General features: G+C 34.0%; 1 protein-coding gene across 1 annotated transcript in view; it reads left to right on the top strand.

Moving 5' to 3' along the window:
• Positions 1-20743, top strand: part of Nup107 (nuclear pore complex protein Nup107) — a 52934-nt gene extending 32191 nt beyond the window's left edge. The window contains exons 18-26 of the mRNA XM_089253312.1: positions 471-567; positions 1992-2158; positions 2706-2808; positions 3005-3090; positions 5769-5837; positions 6365-6547; positions 6885-6950; positions 11106-11273; positions 20447-20743. Coding sequence (XP_089109438.1) covers positions 471-567; positions 1992-2158; positions 2706-2808; positions 3005-3090; positions 5769-5837; positions 6365-6547; positions 6885-6950; positions 11106-11273; positions 20447-20560 — 1053 coding nt within the window. The 3' untranslated portion in view covers positions 20561-20743. The remainder of the gene's footprint in view (positions 1-470; positions 568-1991; positions 2159-2705; positions 2809-3004; positions 3091-5768; positions 5838-6364; positions 6548-6884; positions 6951-11105; positions 11274-20446) is intronic.
• Positions 20744-21205: the final 462 nt, after the last annotated feature.

The raw sequence follows: 21205 nt of genomic DNA, 5'->3' as shown, positions 1-21205 counted from the left end.
CACACATTGGCGGCTCTAAACAAAATTCTTATCTATGTGATATATCATTTCATTTCAGCACCTTTCTAGCATTCAAGCCGCACCAGTAAAATGACCCAAACAATTTGCAGCTGTACTCCTAGCTAGATAAATGCATCAAAAATTATAGTTTTCTGTGCAAATCATTCCATCGAATTCTTTAATTGTTTGAATCTTACAGGCAAAACATTTTTTCGAAATTTTTCTTTGTAATCATTTTTTCTCTTTACCTTCAATTTCCCGTCCCTGCCTACAAATAACATCAGAGAGTCCAAAGATTAAATCCTATTCTTTTTCCTGTGGTGAATCTTCAGCGATTTTTGTGGGTGGGGGGGGGAGTATATTCTGTCCATTGTTGTAAGTAATTGATATAATATTGATATAACATTGATATAATATATTACTTACTATATAATCTAAGTATCTAAATAATATTCAATTCTACTTCACAGGAGCTCATTGATCAACGTAGAATAGGACTTGTTGCTCCATACACAGCCACTTTGCCTTTGTCCTATCAGGTTATTTGGTATGCTAAGTTCTTGGAAGGTAATTTTTTTCTACCATAGTTATATATCCATCATGATGTCTGAACAGTGATAATCAAAATTTTGAATATATACATGAAAGTCGATATTTTATTTATTTCCATGTTATTTACATTTTTCTCAAATAGGGGTTTGAATATATGTAATAGCTTACCCCCAGGGTAATGAATTCTAACACAATTGACACGTTTAAAAAAGAAATATGATAAACATATTAGGGTAAATTGAGAATATATCCAAATGGGACAACCATAAATATTTTTTTATGGGCATTGTATAATATTTTATCATGTATGTATATTGTTTGTAATTGCATTTTTAATTGGGTTCCTGTATTTTAGAAATATATGACATCCATATTTGTTATGGGCATCTTTCACCTCAGCCTAAAATAACTGATTGGGCATTTTGCCTGTTGTGGCCTTGTATTTGTATAAAGTTTATTCTCATGATTGACGCCCGAGGTATAGAAAAACTCATGTGGCACAATTTATTTCTGCTTGTTTTGCTCATTTGTAATTTTAATATGTCATTAATGAGCCACTATGAGTGATGTGTGACAAGTACGACCAGACCAGGTCTTGTGCTTTTTGGCGGGGCACACACTCACTATTATAGATAAGGGAAGAAAATATTATACAATTGCTTTTATAATACAGGGTGTGCATCATCATGTAAAAGTTATGAAATAAAAAAGGAGGTCACAGATTTTTTTCCTGGCAAGTTCCCATGCTTAATTTTATTTCGAAAAATCGTGTCTTATTCGGCCTCCCATCGCAAAAAACCAATAGATACCCACTATTGTGCTGTGATTAGTCAGTTGTAGATAGTGATAGTTTTCTATAGTTTTTCAACTTTAAACCACAAATGTGAGTCAGTTTCTGTTTTAAAAAAAAAAGTTGCCACAGCTAACAGTAGAAACAATCAAGAGTTTCTATTGTCGACCATCATTGCACCAAATCTCGATGAAATGTTTCGTTTTGGCTTTTTTTCAAGCAAAATAACGATTCTACCAAATAATGAGGTTGAAATTGCTTAATTTGCCAAATAAGTGTTGAATTTGCCAAATAAGTGTTGAATTTCTAAATTTGCCAAATAAGTGTTGAATTTCTAAATTTGCCAAATAATGAGTGTTAAATTACCAAATTCGCCAAATAACAAATGTTTAATTACTAATGATGTCACCAAAGGATGAGTCTTAGCTCACCAAATAAGTCAGGGAAAGTCACTTTGGATATTTGGTGACACACTGTACTAAGAGTTTTGAAGCGCTTCAACCAAAATTTTCAGAAGAACTGAACAAGAAACAGGTTTTTATTTGAGGATTTTCAGTTTTTGTTGATGCAATTGTCATTTATAAGTTTTTAATTCATGACTTTTTTTATTGAAGATTTAAATTCTGGTTTGTTTTTCCATCTCTTTCAGGTGTAGCAGATGATAATGAACGTCAGCTTTGTCTTAAATATGCCGAAGAAGCAGAACTTGACATTCCATCCATAACAAAGAAGGTTGTGATAAATGTGAAAAACAAAGTTTCTGAATCAAGGGCCATCAGTAGCAATGACAATATCACCAGGGTTGTAACAACTCAGGTAAGAATGAGCCATGTTAAGTTTTCAGTCTAACATTATTGTCAAATTTTCTCTGAAATAAAAATAATTGATTGTCCAGAAATTCTGATTTAGTTAAATAGGCTAAGTAATGAAAACAGATATTTTCTGGATATTATGTCAAGGTAAACTTGGAAAGAAAATCATCTGGTCTCCACTCAAACCCAGTCCCTCTCGCAAACCCTATATTGGCTGAGAAAAAAGCCATCTATCTCTCTCTACTGTCCACCGGGGGCCATTTGCTGAAGTTAAGAGAGGCTGCTAATTCCTCTACTTCAGTGCCTCACATCACAATACATGAAATAAAGGCAGAGGATCGTGTCTCCAGTTGTGTAGATGGTGGCATGCTGGGGTTTGAGTTCCGGCAGAGACCAGGTAACTTTTCTTTCCGAGTCCACCTTGGTATAATATCCAGAAAATATCTGTTTCCTTGATATATTGGGCTGAGAAAAAGCTATTTATCTCTCAGACTAAGTAATGATTATGACAATAAAATTCACATTGAAGCTAAACATTTTTATTTTTACAGGAAGATGAACAGAAAATAAGCGCTCTTGGTTGGTTGTTTTTCGACCCCTCTCAGCGTCTAGAAGCTTTGAAGCAAGCAAATTCTCTCATGAGAATTTTTGTTGGTGAGTTTGGTTATATTTAATAAGAAAAAAATTACATGTGTAATCTATTGCAAAATAACTGCTGATAGTGACATATTTTATATCTTCAAGATGTATATGGAAATCAAGACGCATTGGAAAAGTGTTGTCCATTACTGTATGCAATGAAAACGTAAATTTTCTGATATTTGTTCCTTTATTTGTCTTCATTCATTAGCATGTGAAAAGCTTGATGCAGCTCGAGAAATTATAGCGAAAGTACCTGAAGATTCTATTCACATTATAACGGAACGAGTTTCAGAGGTATGTATATACAGTAATCTTTCCCGTAACGATCACTTCCAAATAACGGTCATGAAAATAAAAAAAAAATAGTTCTCAATTTTTGTTCTGAAGGAGATTTTTCATCCTTGAACCCTTATGCCCCAAAGCAAAATATGCAAGAAACTGTGACGTACATCGCAGAACAACCAGTGCTGCTGCAGAACAATCTCTAAGAATTTTAAGAAAAGTGTTGAAAACACTGTTTGAATTTTTACTGCTGAACATTTCCAATCAGCTGAGGACTCGTTGCAGAACAATGTAAAACATTCTGCTTTGGAGCCCCTACGAACATGAAAATAAGTATGTATTCTTCCCTGTGTCACAGAATGGTTGAAGACATCGTTTTGGCACCCCTCCGATGTAAAAGCTGCATCAGTAAAAATGTCCACAAAAACACACTAGATTCATAGTTTGAATTTCACAAGCAAAATATTTCTTGCTAATATTTTCGGCAATTATCTCCCCCCACTCCCCATCACTGGTTTAGTGCCATTCCTATGGTGGCACATCGTGCACAGATTGAAACACAGACCTAGAACTCTTTTTCCCTCACCTGCTACATCAGTGTATTTTACATAAAATCAAAAATTTTAATGTTTTGCATCAGAAATGCTGAACCTCTTAACAATGGCAATCTTCAAATAATGGCCACATTTTTTCTGTCCTCCTCATTTTCTTAGAGGCCATTGTTGTGAGCTTCCACTGTAATTGTAGTTGTAAACATACATTACATTGTTTAGTTGCAAACATATTTATGTAGAAATTAATAATTTTATTGGGGTGGTGCAAAAGAGATTTGAGAAAAAAATAGTTTTAAAAGTGATTGCTCCCCAGTGGAAAAGAATAACGTAGGTTTCTCTGATAAATGCATCAGAGTTTGTTAGTATCAACTATAGTGTCAATGAGAAACAAGTTCAAAGCACTTATTTGAATGTCATATTTCGCAATACACAAATGTGAAGTCCTGACTTGAATTGTTCCTTAATGAATTCAAACTTTACTATTCCAGTTTACCAGTGGAAAAACATCAAGAAGCTTTTAGGAAGGATGTTGCTAGGCAAAATGACTTGTTTAGATATAATTCAGTGCTCTCACTCTTAGATCCATTGAAGTTTAGAATTGCACCATATTGTATCTTATCACATAAGATCTGTTTCTTATTCACAGCAATAACCTGAATTCTGTCCCTTCGACTTACATCATCCAGTATTTGCATCATCTCATCCTAAAAATGACTTTATTCACAATCAAACACATTTTTAGCAAAACTTGAAGGCCTTTGACATCGTGTTCTTTGCAAGAAATGTTTTTCTAAAAGAGTCACATAAAAAAATATAATTAGATAAGAAATAATGAAGAAAATCTTCAAATTTATATTAATATGTAAATTTAATATACATTCCACGCCGCTTAATGTGATCACATCGGGACTCAAGTTTTCTGATAGTAATAACTGAATGATAACTATATCCAAAAAAGCCCTGTTTGTAATAGTGGCCATACATCCTGTTTGGTCAAACGGGATATATATGGTAAATGGGCGTTGTTAAAACAAGACAACTTTTTTTCTTTCCACATAATTGGTTGCAAAATGCTCAGTTTTTTTCCCCTTCTAAAACTGGACTTCTTTTTTTTTTTTGCCTTTAAGCTAAAATGCTGAATCTATTGTGCATCAAGAGTTACAATACTTTTTATAATGAACGGTACATTCCATAAATTCCCTTGAGAAAGAGTCTTGGAAAAAGGGATTTGAATCTGGTCAACTTAAGAAAACTTACCAAAAATTGAACGGAAAAGGTTTTTTTTTTTGTCATACATCTGCCTTAACTATAGGAAGGCCATTAAAAAAGCAGCTTCACATGTACATGGATCACAACGTACATGGATTGGTACAACAGACCAATTAAGTATGGAAATATTTGTCAACAAGGGGGGATGAAGGAGAACACCTTGTAGCCTCACAGCATGATAATGATATCTTACAGGGAAAAAATAAGTTTTGTTAACCCTTAGCTTCAGAATGCACAAATTTCAACGAAAAAAAAAAAACATTATCCAAAGTCCTGATAACAAATTTTTTCCTATGTTAGGATATTGGTCTGTTCCGTTCTTTGTGATAAAATACGCAAAGTGATAAAAATACACAAATGATAACATCTAGGATTATGATAAGCAACATTGACTGTGTTCAATATGTTAATCAAATAACACAAATTTACACATGTAATTTTTTTGAGGAGAGAGAGGCGTCACCATTGAAAAAGTTTTGTCAACTTGCATCTTTTTGAACTTACGCCATCAATTTTGGAAGACATTACTGATATAAGTTGGGGTATTGCAATATAATTTCAATTCACAATCAAAATGTTTTCTCTTCCTAACCAACAGTTCTTGTCACAAGACATTTTAAGACATAAATTTAACCTTTGTATCTATTACTACAGTATTAACAATGCTAGAAATAAATTTCAATTTCTCCTCCCTCCCCCCCCCCCCCCACACACACACACACACACACAGCTTATCTGGTCATCATCATTCTTTGTGCTGACGTAGTGATGAGTTCTTATCACAAAATTTTTCTCTAATATCAACCATACTGTGTGAGCTTCATTCACATAAGTGGTTGAAATTTTTTGTATTGTTCTTATCACCAGGATGAACCAGAGCTGACTCCAGAGGAAGACAACACCATTAAAGAATATTTGTGCTTCAAGGCTTATCTTGTAAGTGTAATTTTACTGCATCTAGTATGTATGTTATTCTTCTCTCCTGCTAATGTTTTAATATTAATGTGCAAAAATGGGAAAAAGTTATTTCTGTATCAACAGGGCTGCAGAAGCTGAAAAGAGGGTGGAGAATTCAAAAAGAGCATTTCTTGAGATCACATCAATACATTGTCCCGTTTTTGTTGACCAAGTCTTTCGACTCAAGGCCATATGCTAAGGGTTGTGTAATCTGTACCAGCTGATGTCATTGCCCTGACAGAACCGGTTAATTACCACTGGCTACCCTGATATTTCAAGGTTGTGCTTTAGCTAAAAAAGTATTAGAAGTGACATCACACACCTGATGTGAGACCATGGCCAGTGAGCCAAGATTTCAAGAGCAACTTCAAAGAGATGAGACATCCCTTACTATATAGCCCTGCTTTCGACAGGAAAATTCAGGAAAGGGACCTAATAGGTCCTGTACAAAATAAAATCTGCAGTTTTTTCCCTCCATAAGTAATAATGTTTGTATTGGATTACAGGAAGCGTTCGATGCCTTCAATGACTTTTTCGGACAGTTACAACATGGTAAACCGGTTCCACCTCCAGAACTACCTACGCACTATCAACTGTCACTGAAAGACAAAGTTACTCATGAACAGCTGGTACAAGAGTATGAACTTGAAATGGAGCGATGGAAGAATACCCTGTTGGCACAAGCAAAAGTGAATATTTCTTACCGTTTTTTATTTCTATTTTTAAATTCAAGCTTAGGCATTTTTCATTCTGTTCTTTGGTATTTTTATAGTTTGTAGCAATTTAGTATTTTTAAAAACGAAAAAAAAAAATATTCAAACCTAAATTGTGTGATATGATCAAGTTTTTTTTTATATTAGCAATCTCGCTGCTTTAATTTTTTTTATATGGAATCTCGCTATAGTTTTGTACGAAAAAATAAATTACCTGAGTGATTCTCAGTGTAACAGAATTGCTCACATACTTTTTTTTTTCAAATTCATTCAAGTTTATATTGATATTTCTTCTTGTATGGATTTTATTTAGATAACAGCTGATAGGATGTACAATGTTCTGTTATTCATTGGAGGGTGGATGGTTGATCAGCAACAGGTAACTTGTCATTTGTGATTCATTTATACATGTCTTACTAATGAAAATTTAAATTGTATATCACAAAATATAATTTTGCTGAAAAATACCTTAACGCTTATGAAAAGTGTCTGCGTGATTATATGCTATCTCTTGATTCATCGAGACCATAGTGTAATATACCAGGCGTAGCTTTCAAGTTATTGGAAATATCGGGAGGGTTTAAAAATATTTGGGGGGGGGGGGTTCAGGCCCATGTTCTAGACACAAGTTTACGATACTAGAGTGCCTACCATCATGGAAAAATCATGAAGTCACAAAATAAGAAAGTCAGTCACAGATTTTTTATTAATTTTTGAGTTTCCCTCGTAATTCAACAATTTGAGATCTCATAATTGAAATTTTTAGAGTGCATAAATTTTTGAAATATTCATATATTATTACATAACATTTATTAACATAACGTATGGTACTTAGAAAAAATGGCGGCAAAATATAATAATATAATCCATAGGGCTGCCTGGAAAGACGTTATGTCCCTTGGGGTCTAATATGACTATTAATTGTGTTCATGTGTTGTTCTTTCTATGTGGTTTTGTTTTGTTTTTTATATGTATTTTGTGTTTGTTTTTGCAAAAAAATAAAAGAAGTTCCTATCCTCAATTTTATTGCCAAAAACCATTTGCCTCTTATCTGGCTCTTCATCGCAGAAGCCTGATAGGTACCTGTGATCATAGAGTGTTATCAGCTGTTGTGATCATGCATTCATCAAATCGACTGAAGATAATTTTCTTATTTGGAGGTGTGAATGCAAGTCTAATTTCTTTAAAAATAAAAACTCGCCATGGCAAGCAGCAGAAACCAACCAGGATTTCTTTTGTTGACTGTCATTACACCAAATAATGAGTGTTAAATCACCAATGTTGCCAAAAAAAATCAAAAGTCACAGAATTTTCCTTTGGATATGTGATATAATAAATTTTATGCGTGATTATGTATTTCAAAATTTTTATTATGCTTTGTTACCAATGTTGCTTTTTTTTCTTAAAATATTAAAATTGCCGTAATATTTTGCAGATTATGTGCTGACTTGCAATTTTCATTGTCCTGCGTATGATATTATTGTATGCCAAAAATTATATGATGTCAGCATCAGGGTTGTTGGTTTTTTTTTGTTTTTTTTTTAATTGATTTATTTGACTTAAATCGGATTTTTTTTTTATTTAGATCATGATTTTTTTTATTTTATTGATTTTTTTAAACGAAATATATAATATACTAGCTATAATACCCGGCGTTGCCCGGGTTTTCTTCAATGATGCTTTTTTGGATCATGTGATATCTCCCTCTTTCTTTGAGGGACATGCAAACCGTGTCTAAGTTCACCAATATGGCGACTCATGAAACAAACAAATCTAGATTTAAAGAAACGTAAAAAAATATATATATATACATTTTTCTTTTTTTAAAGGGTGCTAGGTATTTCGATTCCCCCCGTTGAACTTCAAGTTATCTATCTCTGCCTGTTTCTGCTTCAAAAAATGCTTAATTAAAGCTGTGGAATTTTTTCTTTTTACTTTTTATGGGCCCATAATTAATTTTAAAACAACCTAAAATATATGTGAATTTATGCAGTTCAATATTAAAAGACAATACAGAGACATTAATTTTCATGCTTGAGAAGATATAAATAAAAAGTTGAAATCAATGTTATTGTATGGATATCCAACTCGAAAGTAGGTCCGGCTAATTACTTCATATTTAATCTCCTGGGCTTCGTATATCTCTCAAAGCGAACTCAATATTTCAAAAATCGAGAATTCTATACGATTTTTAAAATTATTGATGTGACAGAAAACCCACCAAACTTCTGCATTTCTACATTAAAATCGGCAATTTTAACACTGACTTCTATGAGGATCACCCTTTTCCTGACCCTCAAAGCAATACTGATGATGATTATGACGTCATTCAAAAAACCTCATTACTGGGAGTATTGAAAATATGGCAAACTATTATAAAGGCATAAATATTATACATACATTGGCAGCGTTGAAGAAATGACAAACCATTGTAAAGGCATATACATGTCTGAAACACATTGCTAGTGAACCATGGTAACCAAAGTAAACGTTCGGAAAGTGATTGTTGAGGCTCAAAAATCATTGCTGCCCTACGGTTTTTTGCCCATTTGGGGCATTTGCCCTGCTCTGACGAAATTTTAAAGTAGCCTATCGTTCAAGTCGGGTCCCATTCGGTATATGTGAAAAATTTGGTGATGATCGATCTAAAATTGCAGATTTGTATAGAGAACACACACACAGAAAATCAATTTTATATATATAGATATATATATTACTAACACAGTAGTCATTAATCTATGCTTTCTTTAAAGAATTTAAAATTAAAGAAATTTAAGCTTTCAAAAATAATGACTATTTAAAAACTAAAGTTAAGAATCATGTACTTGTGAAATATTTCGGAACATTTTATTAAGAAAAGAGGGAAAAAAACTTTTTGAATAGATATCTTACATCAAGTATTAAATAATTTAGCCCTTTGAGAATAATTTGTTTCATTTTGTTTTCATTTGTTTGATTAGAAACACTGTTTTGAATACTTTACCTACTCTTAATCTGTTTCGCTATTTGAAATGAACTGCACCTTGAAAAAATCGTTTCAACGCAGGCATCAATGTAGTCATCAGGCTGTAGTTAGCATGTTTACAAATCACATATCACTCTCTGTAATCACTATCTTTACCCGAAACATTATAAAAACTATTCCACCGTTCCAAATCAGACATTATATCAACAACCTTAGGGTGAAAAAAAAAATTTAACATGAAATGGTTCCAACTTTCCCAAAAACTTAAATGTAATTGCCAAGAAACCAAAGCCACATTTTTGTGTGATAAGTTCAAGACCCTTATTTCTCTCTTTTTTTGTGCCATTAATTCCCTATTAGAAGTTAACACTGATGATCTTAGAATAAATGCATCAAAGTGTGCATCTGTTAATGATTGTTCATATATATTTTTACACGCTGATGGCAAAACTTTTTTATTGTTTGATGCTTCTTTTATCTTCAATTGCAGCTTTTTCCATGCCAATACACATTCCGGTATATAGCAGTTGTGTGTGTTCCTTTGTACAAAATCGTTAATTTTGACTATTGGTTTCAGAATTGCAATCATGTCCTTGACATTTCTTTTTGAATCAATATTTAAGATTTCACTAGAGATGTTACTATCTGAGATTTGTGGTCTTTACAAACTTTGGTAACAACTGACAAATTTTTAACATAAGATTCAAGAGAATCACTATAAGTATCCCATCATACCTCTGTAGGAAGACCAACGCACTTCCACCTTACACATGATACCATGCTTTTGAGAGATGATTGCGGAAGTATCTAAATATACTTGTAACATACTTTGTTACATCAGTTTTAACCAAATCTTCAGCTAACAAGTTTAAAATGTACCAATATGTAAGTCCTGAAAAGCCAAGCTTTTCATCCAGAGTCTTTCTGGAAGAAACCATATTTGCAGTAACAAAACTTGATATGTTACATTTGAAGTTTCCTTCTGTTGACTTCACTGAACTAAAAACCACATTTGCTAAATAATTTCCAGCATGTGATAAGCCGGATGTGTTAATAGTATCAACATGGATGGCTTTACCACACCGTTTGATAATGCACAGAATTTATTCATTATGTATATCCATGCATCCATCGCCATGCAATTTTTGATTTTCTAAGTCACTGAAATTTTAGGTAACCATTTATCAGCTAAATTGGTACGACTATGGTATCACTGATATTTGATATTAATATATATATTATAATATTATAAAAATATTTGGAAAATAATATTCAAATTAATTCATATTTAAAATAATTTAATAAAAATTTAAATCACTTTGGAACTGCATAAATAATTTTATTCAATTACAACAGATAATTTTTCATATCTGAAAAAAATTGATTTAAATCAGTGATTTTGTTTAAAAAAATCAGTTGATTTAAATTGCTGATTTAAATCACTACAACCCTGGTCGGCATTCTCACCTTTATGATACATGTGTTGTAAAATTTAGTTTTTGTTCTTTACCTTTGATCATTTTTGTCGTCTGGTGGAAATTAATTATATATTTCACACATATTATGCAGGAAGAACCTGTTGACGAAGAGCGACAGACACAGATGTCTTTACTCAGAAAGATGTGCATACCTCAGATAACGAAATTGCTCCACAGCGTACTTTACAATACTCAGCAGTATAAAGAGAGCCTCAGAATAGCTGACATTATAGCAGCTGAGCAACATATGCTTTATAAGGTGCGTATGGTTGTGGGGGGAACAGATTGATGATACAGTTGTGACTCAAGTTTTGAGCGTCTTGGTTAATAAATAATCTATGTTACAAGGAAAAAATATTCATTAGGCCGGGATTACATGATAAAAGTTCAATAAAAGTCCTTTTATAAAACTTAGGAAAAACAACCAATAATTGCATCAATTACATTCGCTCCAATGTAACCAATGCCCTTATTAGTGGCATTTTTCAAGTTTTATAAAAGGACCTTTATCAAACTTTTACAGTGTAATCTCGGCCTTAGAAATACTTCAGTTTTGTCGACAAATATTCAACTCTCACAAGCTGAAAATTCACAATGAAAAAGGGACATTTCAGGTACTTTAAATAAGTCGAAGCCAACAGCGGTTCTTCAGAATTTGGGGCCATTCAAGTATTATGTAAGCATATTTTCAGCCATTTTTGGCCTCCCCTTGTCAGCAAAAGTCAGCAAAACACTGACCCTCCTCCCCTCTGTCAGCAAAATTTCGTCAGCAGCTTAGAATATTTCATATCTTCAAAACGGGGTGGTTGATGACATAAGCAACCTTCAAACCCCACTTCTCCCCTTGTCATCAAAAGTCAGCAAATCCGAAACTCCCCTCGATGCTGACGTAATACTTGAATGACCCTTTACCTTATTTCATATGGATAGCAGATAACATATCCTTGGATTTACCACATTAGTTTTGTAGGCAAAACTATTTTTTTCCTGAGATAGAATTCCGTGTACTGTACCATACTGTGGCAATCAGGACCCCAAACTAAAAGGATCTTTTGGTTAAGATAATTGTATGAAGGAATAAAAATCGGGAATTAAAATAAATCTAGAAGTAATAAAAACAGGGTCCTTAATTTTGATCTACTTGGGGTCCACTGCAACCCATGGTACAGCGTTATATTTTATCATGCAAATTGCACAGGAAGTTACTCGCATAAAAATTATAGTCCACACCGTTTTATTTCCCCTTTTTCCAGGTTTGTACCTTTTTTTCCTCCCAGCTCTATCCCCACAACAAGTGGGGGTGGATCAATGAAAATGGGATGAAATACTGGTAAGACATATACCTCCACCGTCACCACAGTAGTGGTCGGCTGAATTAGGTTTTCTGTGGTTCCCAACTTCGAGTCATGAATGCAAGCCAATCTCCCCTTCCCATTAACATCTTGCCACAGAAAGCAACAGGGTGAAATTTGTTGCCACAACAGCAACAAAGGTACAATTATTCAATCATTGCACTTCACTCAGTTTAAAAAATCGATGGAAGCACTATAACAAACATTAGACAAACAAACGTCACGTTAGGATCACAACACATACACACACACATTTTCCAGTATAGCTTAGGTCTTCTTTGACCACCTGCTAAAGTGTCTTTATTGCAATAGAGCGGCGGGGGGGATGACCTGGTTAGGAAGAGTTAAGACATATACCATTCGAATGGCTCCCATGCAGGGGTACCTGATTGAGCTATAGCCCTATGCATAGGCATACGCAGAATTTTCTCGAGGGGGGAGGGTTCAGATTTTTTCCCTTCTGAGAGGGATTACGTTTTTTCCTGTAAAATAACACTATAATCTTGGCTCTGGGGAGTCAGAACCCCCAAAAAACCCCCTTTGCGTACTATGACCTGTGGAAATCTTAGTTTTTTACACTACGATGCATTGTAATTTCTTACTTATAATCCACGAATGCAAATTTGAGTAAAAAAATAAAATATAAATGTCCTGTTGCAATGAATAATCAGTATGTGAATATTTTCATTAATCAATATTTAAATCTAAAAGAGTGAAAGGGGGATTGTTTGTCACATTTTTATGGAAAAAAGGCTAATTTTTCTACTCGCATTTGAGGAGTTGAGAATCAAAGTGGTCTAAGTCACTGGATGCAACTTCTAATAACAAAGCATTTTTTCCTGAAAGCTTCCAAAAAATCATTTTTTCTCGAAATTTTGTTTTGCTTAGAAGACACTTTAGAAGAAGATCAATGTGACTTATTGCATTGTTACAATAGTTGCATCTGTGGTAATAGCTGTAAATTTTAAGGAATAAATGGCTTAGATCACTTTCATATTAACCCTTCAACGTTGAGCGACTTTGAGCATGTCAGGCCCAGACTTTACACTTGGTGAGCCACTGCATATCTTAATTTTTTATTCTGTTATGTCTGTATGCCACAGTAGGTAAAGGGCACTATGTTCATTTTTGTCAATGTTGAGATAACGCTATTAATTTGCAGAACTTTACTTACAGTACACATAAGTATAGAAGACTAAGTCTTGTTTAAATAAATAACCGAGATATTCACTTTATAAAACATGTGAGCTACATGAAAAGCCATAATGAAAAAAAAAATCTTTAAACGACTCTCCTGTAAAATTTCCCTGTTGGCACATGGTGCCTTTTATCTCCAACATACAGATATTATTTCATGGTCTCTGCATGCTTGGTCAGTTCCTGATCATTCAAAAGAAGCATAATGTGGCTTTGTGCAATCATAATTGTTGTATTATTTTCATTTATCATATTTTGTGTTTCAATAATAGTTTTTTTTTTTTAATTTTCTTTCACACACTCTGAGCATTTGCTGCTTAACATTTATTCCTATATAAGAAGTGATTATATTCACCTTTCTTCCCATGGAGGAAGTTTTGCTGTCAGAGATTTGAACTGATTACATTGAAAAGAAAAATGTTTTTAAACCATTATGAGCTGAGTTTAGACCATTGTCACATAGATAAAACTTATCCTACTAGATAGGAAGAATGTACTTCAGCAAAAAAAAGCATTCCTCATTTCTTCAGTGCATTTAGGGTGAGTGGCTCTTTGTGGAGTAGTTCTTGCTGAGGAAGTGGCTTGCATGAGGCAACCTTTGGTAAGCTTTTGTCTTACATCCAAGGTTTGAAAAAGTTTGTCCTCATCCAGCCTAGTTTTGTACATGATCTGAAATTGCTTATCCCTTTCATACTGAAGCCACTGAACAACTTCTTTATTTATGTTTTCGGAACTTCTGACAATAGCTTTTTACAGTGGTTCTGTCTTAAAAAAATCCTCAGCTTTCATCTTAACTACAATAAATTTATTCTTTTTCCTTGCAGATGCCATAGCATTATACCAATCATCAAGCAGGTAGATAGGCTTGCCTTTAGCAGAAAGTTCAAATAGACCAAAGTCTTGGCAAATATGAATGACCAGAAACCATAAACTTTTGTTCCATTACATCCACACAAGTGCTGGCTTGTGTAATAGTTCCATTAAAGATAGGGCAACTTTTATATTTCTATTTTGTCCTGTACATGTATCACTATATTACAATGTGGTTATTAGGGATGGGACGGATAGTGATTCGGCCTAATAGTTGAATACTGAATATTTGGTTAGTGTTTTGACCGAATATCAATTTTCTTAAAATTCATCATTATAAAAATTTTTTTAAATGATTGAAATTTAATTTTAATTATGCAATTTATTATTTGAATATTTAAAAAAACCTGGTTTTTATTACTATGATACAATCAAATTTAACCATGATAGGCCTATATTGTATTTTAAAGAATCATTTTTTTCGTAGCACTTGTTACAATTTTACTTCTTCTTAAGTAAATGTTGACCATTATTTACTCTCAACTAATATTGCATCAGTAGCTTAATACAGTGATACCTTGCCTAATTAAAGATAATTCATTCCAAAATCACATTCGTTAGCCGAAACAGTTTTATTCATACTAGGAATTTCTTAAAATTTCAAAATTTAGTCTATGAAACACCACAAAGCACTATAAAAAATTAAAAACTGACTGAAGGCTGTGATAAACATCTTCACAATTGAATAAAGAATAATTTAAAGGAAGATGAAAAACTGACATCTGTTTATTTTACGCTATGCAGTCGGGTTCATGAGCCATAGTGAAAAAAAATGTGTGAGGTGTTGTGCTGTGCAATATAGGTAGTTAGCTTATTTCTCTCTCTCTCACACACACACAATGTGACCAGTGTTCACCAATACGCATCTGTATGCATGATTCACACATCAAAACTCTATTTTACTCCTCCAAATTTCATTGAGTAATGAAAATACTCCTTCACATGTTAAGTACTTTTTTTTTTTTAAAATACAGTTATTATATACACACACTAGCCAAAAATTCCCTCTTTTTTTTTCCAAAAATACCCCTTAAAATTTTGGAGAGAAGTAAAATCATTCTTCAAAATTATATATTTTCCTTTTAACACTGGTCCAGACTATTCAGTTTGGTACTAAGAATTGTGTTATGCACCAAAACCATCTACGGCTAAGGTTTTTTTTTAATGCAATTTCTCTTAGCTTAATCATTTATTTTACTTGAAATGGCTCAAAATCTTTTTGAAAAAAAGTGAGTCTGAGGTGTGAAAATTTGGCTCAAGTGACAGTTACTGATTGGATTTATTTTGATTGGCATGAAAATTTAGTTCATGACGAGGCTGTTTTATGAGAGCTGATGCATCCATATCCACTAAAATGTATTAACTGAATCTGTATTCATTAGCAGTGGCAGAAAAACATTGAAAAAATCTTTGCCAAAAAATTTGTAAGCTGAGGCGTTCATTAGCCGAGGTAGGGTTTTCCCTATCCTATAGAAATTCACACTGACATAACCTTTTTCATGGAGGGGATATACACCACACAAAACATAATCAGTAAATTTTTAATTCATGTGAAAAATTCTGATTAATATAATTTTTTCAAATCAGTTTGATGTATGTAGATTTACACAGATACAACTAGGCCGAATATTCATCCCATCTCTAGTGGTTATGAGTAGTTGCATGCAATGTAATATGCTTGGCAGTGCAAGAGGCAATTTCCAGAGAACCTCTTGATGCCATACATTCATCCAATGAGCGTAACAGCTTGGCCAGTGGAAAGATCATGCACACCTAAATTGTTGCAGTACATGTTACGACAATAATAAGCATCTGAAGCAGAAAGTGTTTTAAAAAACGAGTAAGGCTGGGATTACAATATAAAGCCCCGTTTACCCATGCAAGATTAGGAGGGTTGCCCTGGATATTATTACCTGCATGACAACTTTTTTCCTCGTTTGGAAAAAGGAGAAAGGGTGGAGGTTCATCGAAAGAATCCCATCTTTTTTTCAGAGGAATGGTGGGTGACTGACCTCCTCTTCCATAATACTTTGTGGCGCAAAAACTACTGTTAGCTCCTTTGTCAGCCATCTTGAGCCAACCACTTCCTTCCAACTCATGTGGCCGGTGACGACTTCTGGAAAGAAGGGGGAGAATACTGACTTAAACTCAGTGCCACGTAAATGGGTTATAGCAAAAAAATCCCTGTTACTAGTAACTTCCCAGGATATTTTATTTCCCATTTAAACAGGGCTTAAAAGTTTGATAAAAGTTGTTAAAACTCAAAATATAACCAGTAAGCATATCAGTTACATTTGAGTGAATGTAATTAATAGGCAGGGTTATTGGTTGTTTTGCAAAAGATATTTTATCAAACTTTTTTAGTGTAATCCTGGCTTGATACATAATTTTAAACAACTTTCAACATAAAGTCACATATTTTTTTGTGTTTAAATCTGGACCGAGGAACTTTCTGTGAGGATTGCCTTTGTGTGTATAGTATAGTGACTTCGAAAAGCTGTAAAATTGTTTATATGATCAATAATAACTTGCTTACTGTGGTCAGGTATTTTTCTTGATGAAGGGTGCTTTCCCCTCAGATCAGTGGTTCACAAAATTTTGTCACCTGTGGCTCCCTTGCCCAATTCATGATCCATCTCCGGCTCCCCAGAATAGTTTGGTAGACATTTTCCTATATAAAAGAACAAGTTTTCAAAGCTTAAATAGGCACATACACGCAAGTCAATATCTCCAGCTTGCCATGAAACCCCTAGAAGTCACAGCGCACACTTCTAGAAACTCCCCTGGTGACTGGCCACTATTCACTTTTTTTTATGTTCTACAAAGTATATACTATTTGATATGAGTAAAGTGTTCAGGGAATATTGTTTAACATAATACTGTTACATACTAGCGCCAGAGTGGCGTGGTGGTGAGATGTTCATCTATCGCAATGAAGGTTGCCTTGAGGTCCCGGGTTCGAAGCGGGGGAAGAATATTGGTAAGATATTTCCCCCTAATAAGCTTGAGCACTGATAGATGGCACCTTCATTTGCAACCTAACTTGTTCGTGGAAGTCAATTTCAATATAGAGGTATGGCGGGAGTTGGTGTTTGGTGAAGTAGTAGTACAAATATCAATCAAAGGCCACAACAGACAAAATGCCTAACGAGGTGGCTGAAAAAAGATGCCCATGAAAATATGGTTGTCGAATAGATATCCAAATTATATCAAAAATACAGCAACCAATAAGAGCAATAAAAAATTATGGTTGTCTTATTTAAGTATGGATAACTTCTCGTTTTATCCCAATATGTGTATCATATTTCTTTTCAAACATGTCAATTGTGTTAGTATTTACTACCGCGGGAGGTAAGCTATTCCATTTATTCATAACCATATTGGAGGAAAAACTCCCTGCGACATCATAACCTAGAATTATTCCTTATCAATCAATGCTGGTGTCCTCTTGTCAAAGCAGTTGATTAACGGTATATTAATAACTCATGGTCCATCCTATCCATCCCGTTGAAAATTTTTCAATACTTCAATCATATCCCCCTGACACCTGCACTTCTCCAATGTAAACATTTTCAAAAAATCAAGTCTCTCTTCATAGCTGAAGTCCTGTATGCCAACAAGAGCACTCGTGGCTTTTTTCAGTATCCCCTCGACCAAGTCAATGTCCCTCTCTAAGTATGGTCTCAAAAACCTCGTGCCATACTCCAATCCAGGATGAACTAAGCCTCAAAAAAGTGAAAGGATCATTTTAGAGGAAGGTGGAGACCTTTTTTTTAGAATGAAACCGAGCATTCTGTATGCTTTTTTGACCACTGCGAAACAAAGTTCTGAGAACCTAAGCCGCTCATTAGTCAGAATTACCAAATCAATTACCCTAGTTGCAAACTGGATAGTGACACCATTCAACTTGAAAGAGAAGTGTGAGTTGTTCAAACCGAAATGAGTGACCATGCACTTGTTAACACTAAACGTCATGCTCCATTTATTTGCCCATGCTGCAATCCTGTTTAGGTTAGTCTGGAGCAACTCTTCTCTTATCTCTAATTTTCGACTAGCCCCATTAGCTTCACATCATCTGCAAATTTGCTAACAGTACCCTCGTCGAGTTAATCAATAGAAAGTGAAAAAAGTTTAGAGCCAAGGACACTTCCTTGAGGAACTCTACTTGTGATGCTTGTCCAATCAGAGAGTTCACCATAACCCGTTGTGAGAGAGAGAGACCTATCTCTTAACCACAATTCAATTCAGCAAGTTGCCCTCAATCCTTATTTCGTGTAAAAACACTTCAGGAGTTTACCATGTTGGACCCGATCAAACACATTCTGGCAATCAAGGTAAACAACATCTACATTTTTGCCGTTACTCAAAGCCTTAGTAACATGATCGTAGAAGCAAAGGAGGTTAGTTCGACTAACCTCACCTTCACTTCCCCTTCCTGAACCAATGCTGATTATCCGACAATACATTATTCTCGCCTATCCACTTCAACAATTGCCTTTTGATAATAATTTCCAAAATTTTTGGGGGAACTCGTCAAAATCACTAGATATACAATATACACTTTTTTATGCAGTTGCCCATGTGCCTCAAAACACAATCAGGAAGTGTTTGCTCTGTCTCTCCTGAAGTCAACAAAAAAGTCCCTGTTTTTAAGTGTGATATTCACTGAGATATTAAAATTCAAAAAACCGAAAATTTGGGAGTAAAAAAAATGCAGGTAAACAGTTTTTCGCATCTACAGCTGTTTTTTCCAAACTTTCTCCGTTTTTTTTTTAATTTGAATATCTGAATGAATGTTGCACTTAGAAATGTAGTTGTCTTTTTTTGTTTTTTCATCAAGAGAGACAAGGCACCAACTTTCTGTGTTCTTGAACTCACAGGACGGTATAAAAAAATTTATATTTTTATTTTAATATATAACTATTCGCAACCCCTTACAAAACATGAATAACATATCTGAGTACTACATGTTATTTGGAATTTTTTTTTAATTAGAAGTGTCTCTAGGACCAACGGTTCACCAGTAAAGTGCTATATCCCCTCTTTGCTATACACCCTGTATAATCTGCTAATTATACGCAGGAAGTAATGATACTAGGAAGCAGCCTGTCAAAAATCCTTTTCCCTATTGCCCACTAAAAATCCTGGCCAAAAGTCCCTGTCCCAAAATATAGGGACCGTAAACATTTCTACCCAAACCTGTTTCTGAGGAAAAGTTAGTTGAATAAAAGATAAAGCGCTTTTGAAAATTTTTTTCCTCATGTTTCTCAACGTAAATAAAATGTATTGTCATCATAGCGTGAAGAAACAGCTTTCCCCTTCCCTGGATAAGCTGTGGTTTGTATACAATACCCTCTGGCTAATTCGGCACATATCAGAAAAGGTTGTGCATGATTAGAGGAATCGCCAGATTACCAGAAGTCAATTGGAAAAAGTCCATTTAAATAATATAAACTTCTGCACAAAGACATGTTTTCCTCTTCTATGTTCAAAGAAAATGTCGGATTACTGAACGGGCTGGATTAGAAAATGGCAGGATTATCGAGAGTCTTCTGTATAGAAAATTATGAAAATATTTGTGGTTGTAGAATAAATTAAATTAAAGATATCTCTTGTTATATTTTGTATGGGCGGAAGTTTACTTCAAAATACAAGTAACCTTTGGAAACTTTATTTCTCTTTCTGAAGGGGCACACCACTGTATTAGTATATTCTTACTTAAACTGTACATGTACCTCTGGGGAATTTCTAACGACACTGTACATGTGGGAATGTGTTGTGCAAATGTATGTATATATGTAACCCTAACGTATTTACGTTGTTAGAGTTTTGCTTGTTTTGTGTTGTTGCTGGTGATGCCATCTGTGTTCCATAATTTGAATGTTTTTTACACTACTGAAAGAAAATCAAATGGTATATTCCATGATTAGTAGTAACTATCATATTCATTCTGTTTACATGTAATTATTATTTTTTTAGTATAATGTTTGATAAAACTTGTGTGTGTTTTCAGGAGTTTACTCCCGAACAGATGCAAGAGCTGTTGAGATTATTCAAAGATTCTTCAATGAGTCTTCTCGTGGAAAACAAGGACTGCTTGGGTTACTATACTAATGACGAACTGTGATTTTTCTGTTCTTTTTTTTTTTTTTTTTGTGGAATCGAATTGAATGCTCTTTTCAAACTTTATTGTATCGAATTTTACATTTTTATACCGGAAGATACAAAGCAACGAAATACTGTTTGATATTCTTCTGCGCATATTGCATATTTAAGAATGATTTCATAAATATTTCTTTCATCGATTTCATCTGCAGGCTCATTTTCTAAGTGGCTGTTATTATTTAATGACTTTTTAAATGTCATGTTGTCCAGATAGAACGTGTTCATCAAGTTTTATTTGAGTTGTGTGGCAGGACGGTGTTTTACTAAAAAAGAAAAAAGCCGCCTGGACAATCAAGTGGTTAGGGAGCTAGCCTCTCACTGTGCAGGTCTGGGTTCGAATCCCAGTTCAGTCATGGATGTCTAATAATACTAACAAATTCCCTGGACAGATCATACGGATCTCTTGAGAATATGTGATGATCACATTTGAAAAGGGGGGGGGGAGTTTGTTGTTGCCACTGTGCCGCACATTATTTTCATTAGTTAGTTCCACATTAATTTTACTTTCATTTTTTGGCTATAATTAGCAACTTAACTTCCCTTTGATAATTTTTGTACAATAATTAGTAACTTATCTTTTTCTAACAATTTTTTTTATAATTAGCAA

This window comes from Pholcus phalangioides, unplaced genomic scaffold (genome assembly GCF_987345545.1).
Source record: "Pholcus phalangioides strain wild (caught in Gottingen) unplaced genomic scaffold, Ppha-v1.0 ptg000037l_1, whole genome shotgun sequence".
Classification (NCBI taxonomy): Eukaryota; Metazoa; Arthropoda; class Arachnida; order Araneae; family Pholcidae; genus Pholcus; species Pholcus phalangioides.
Note: the sequence above shows the minus strand (reverse complement) of the source record. Positions and strands in the feature narration are given on the sequence as shown.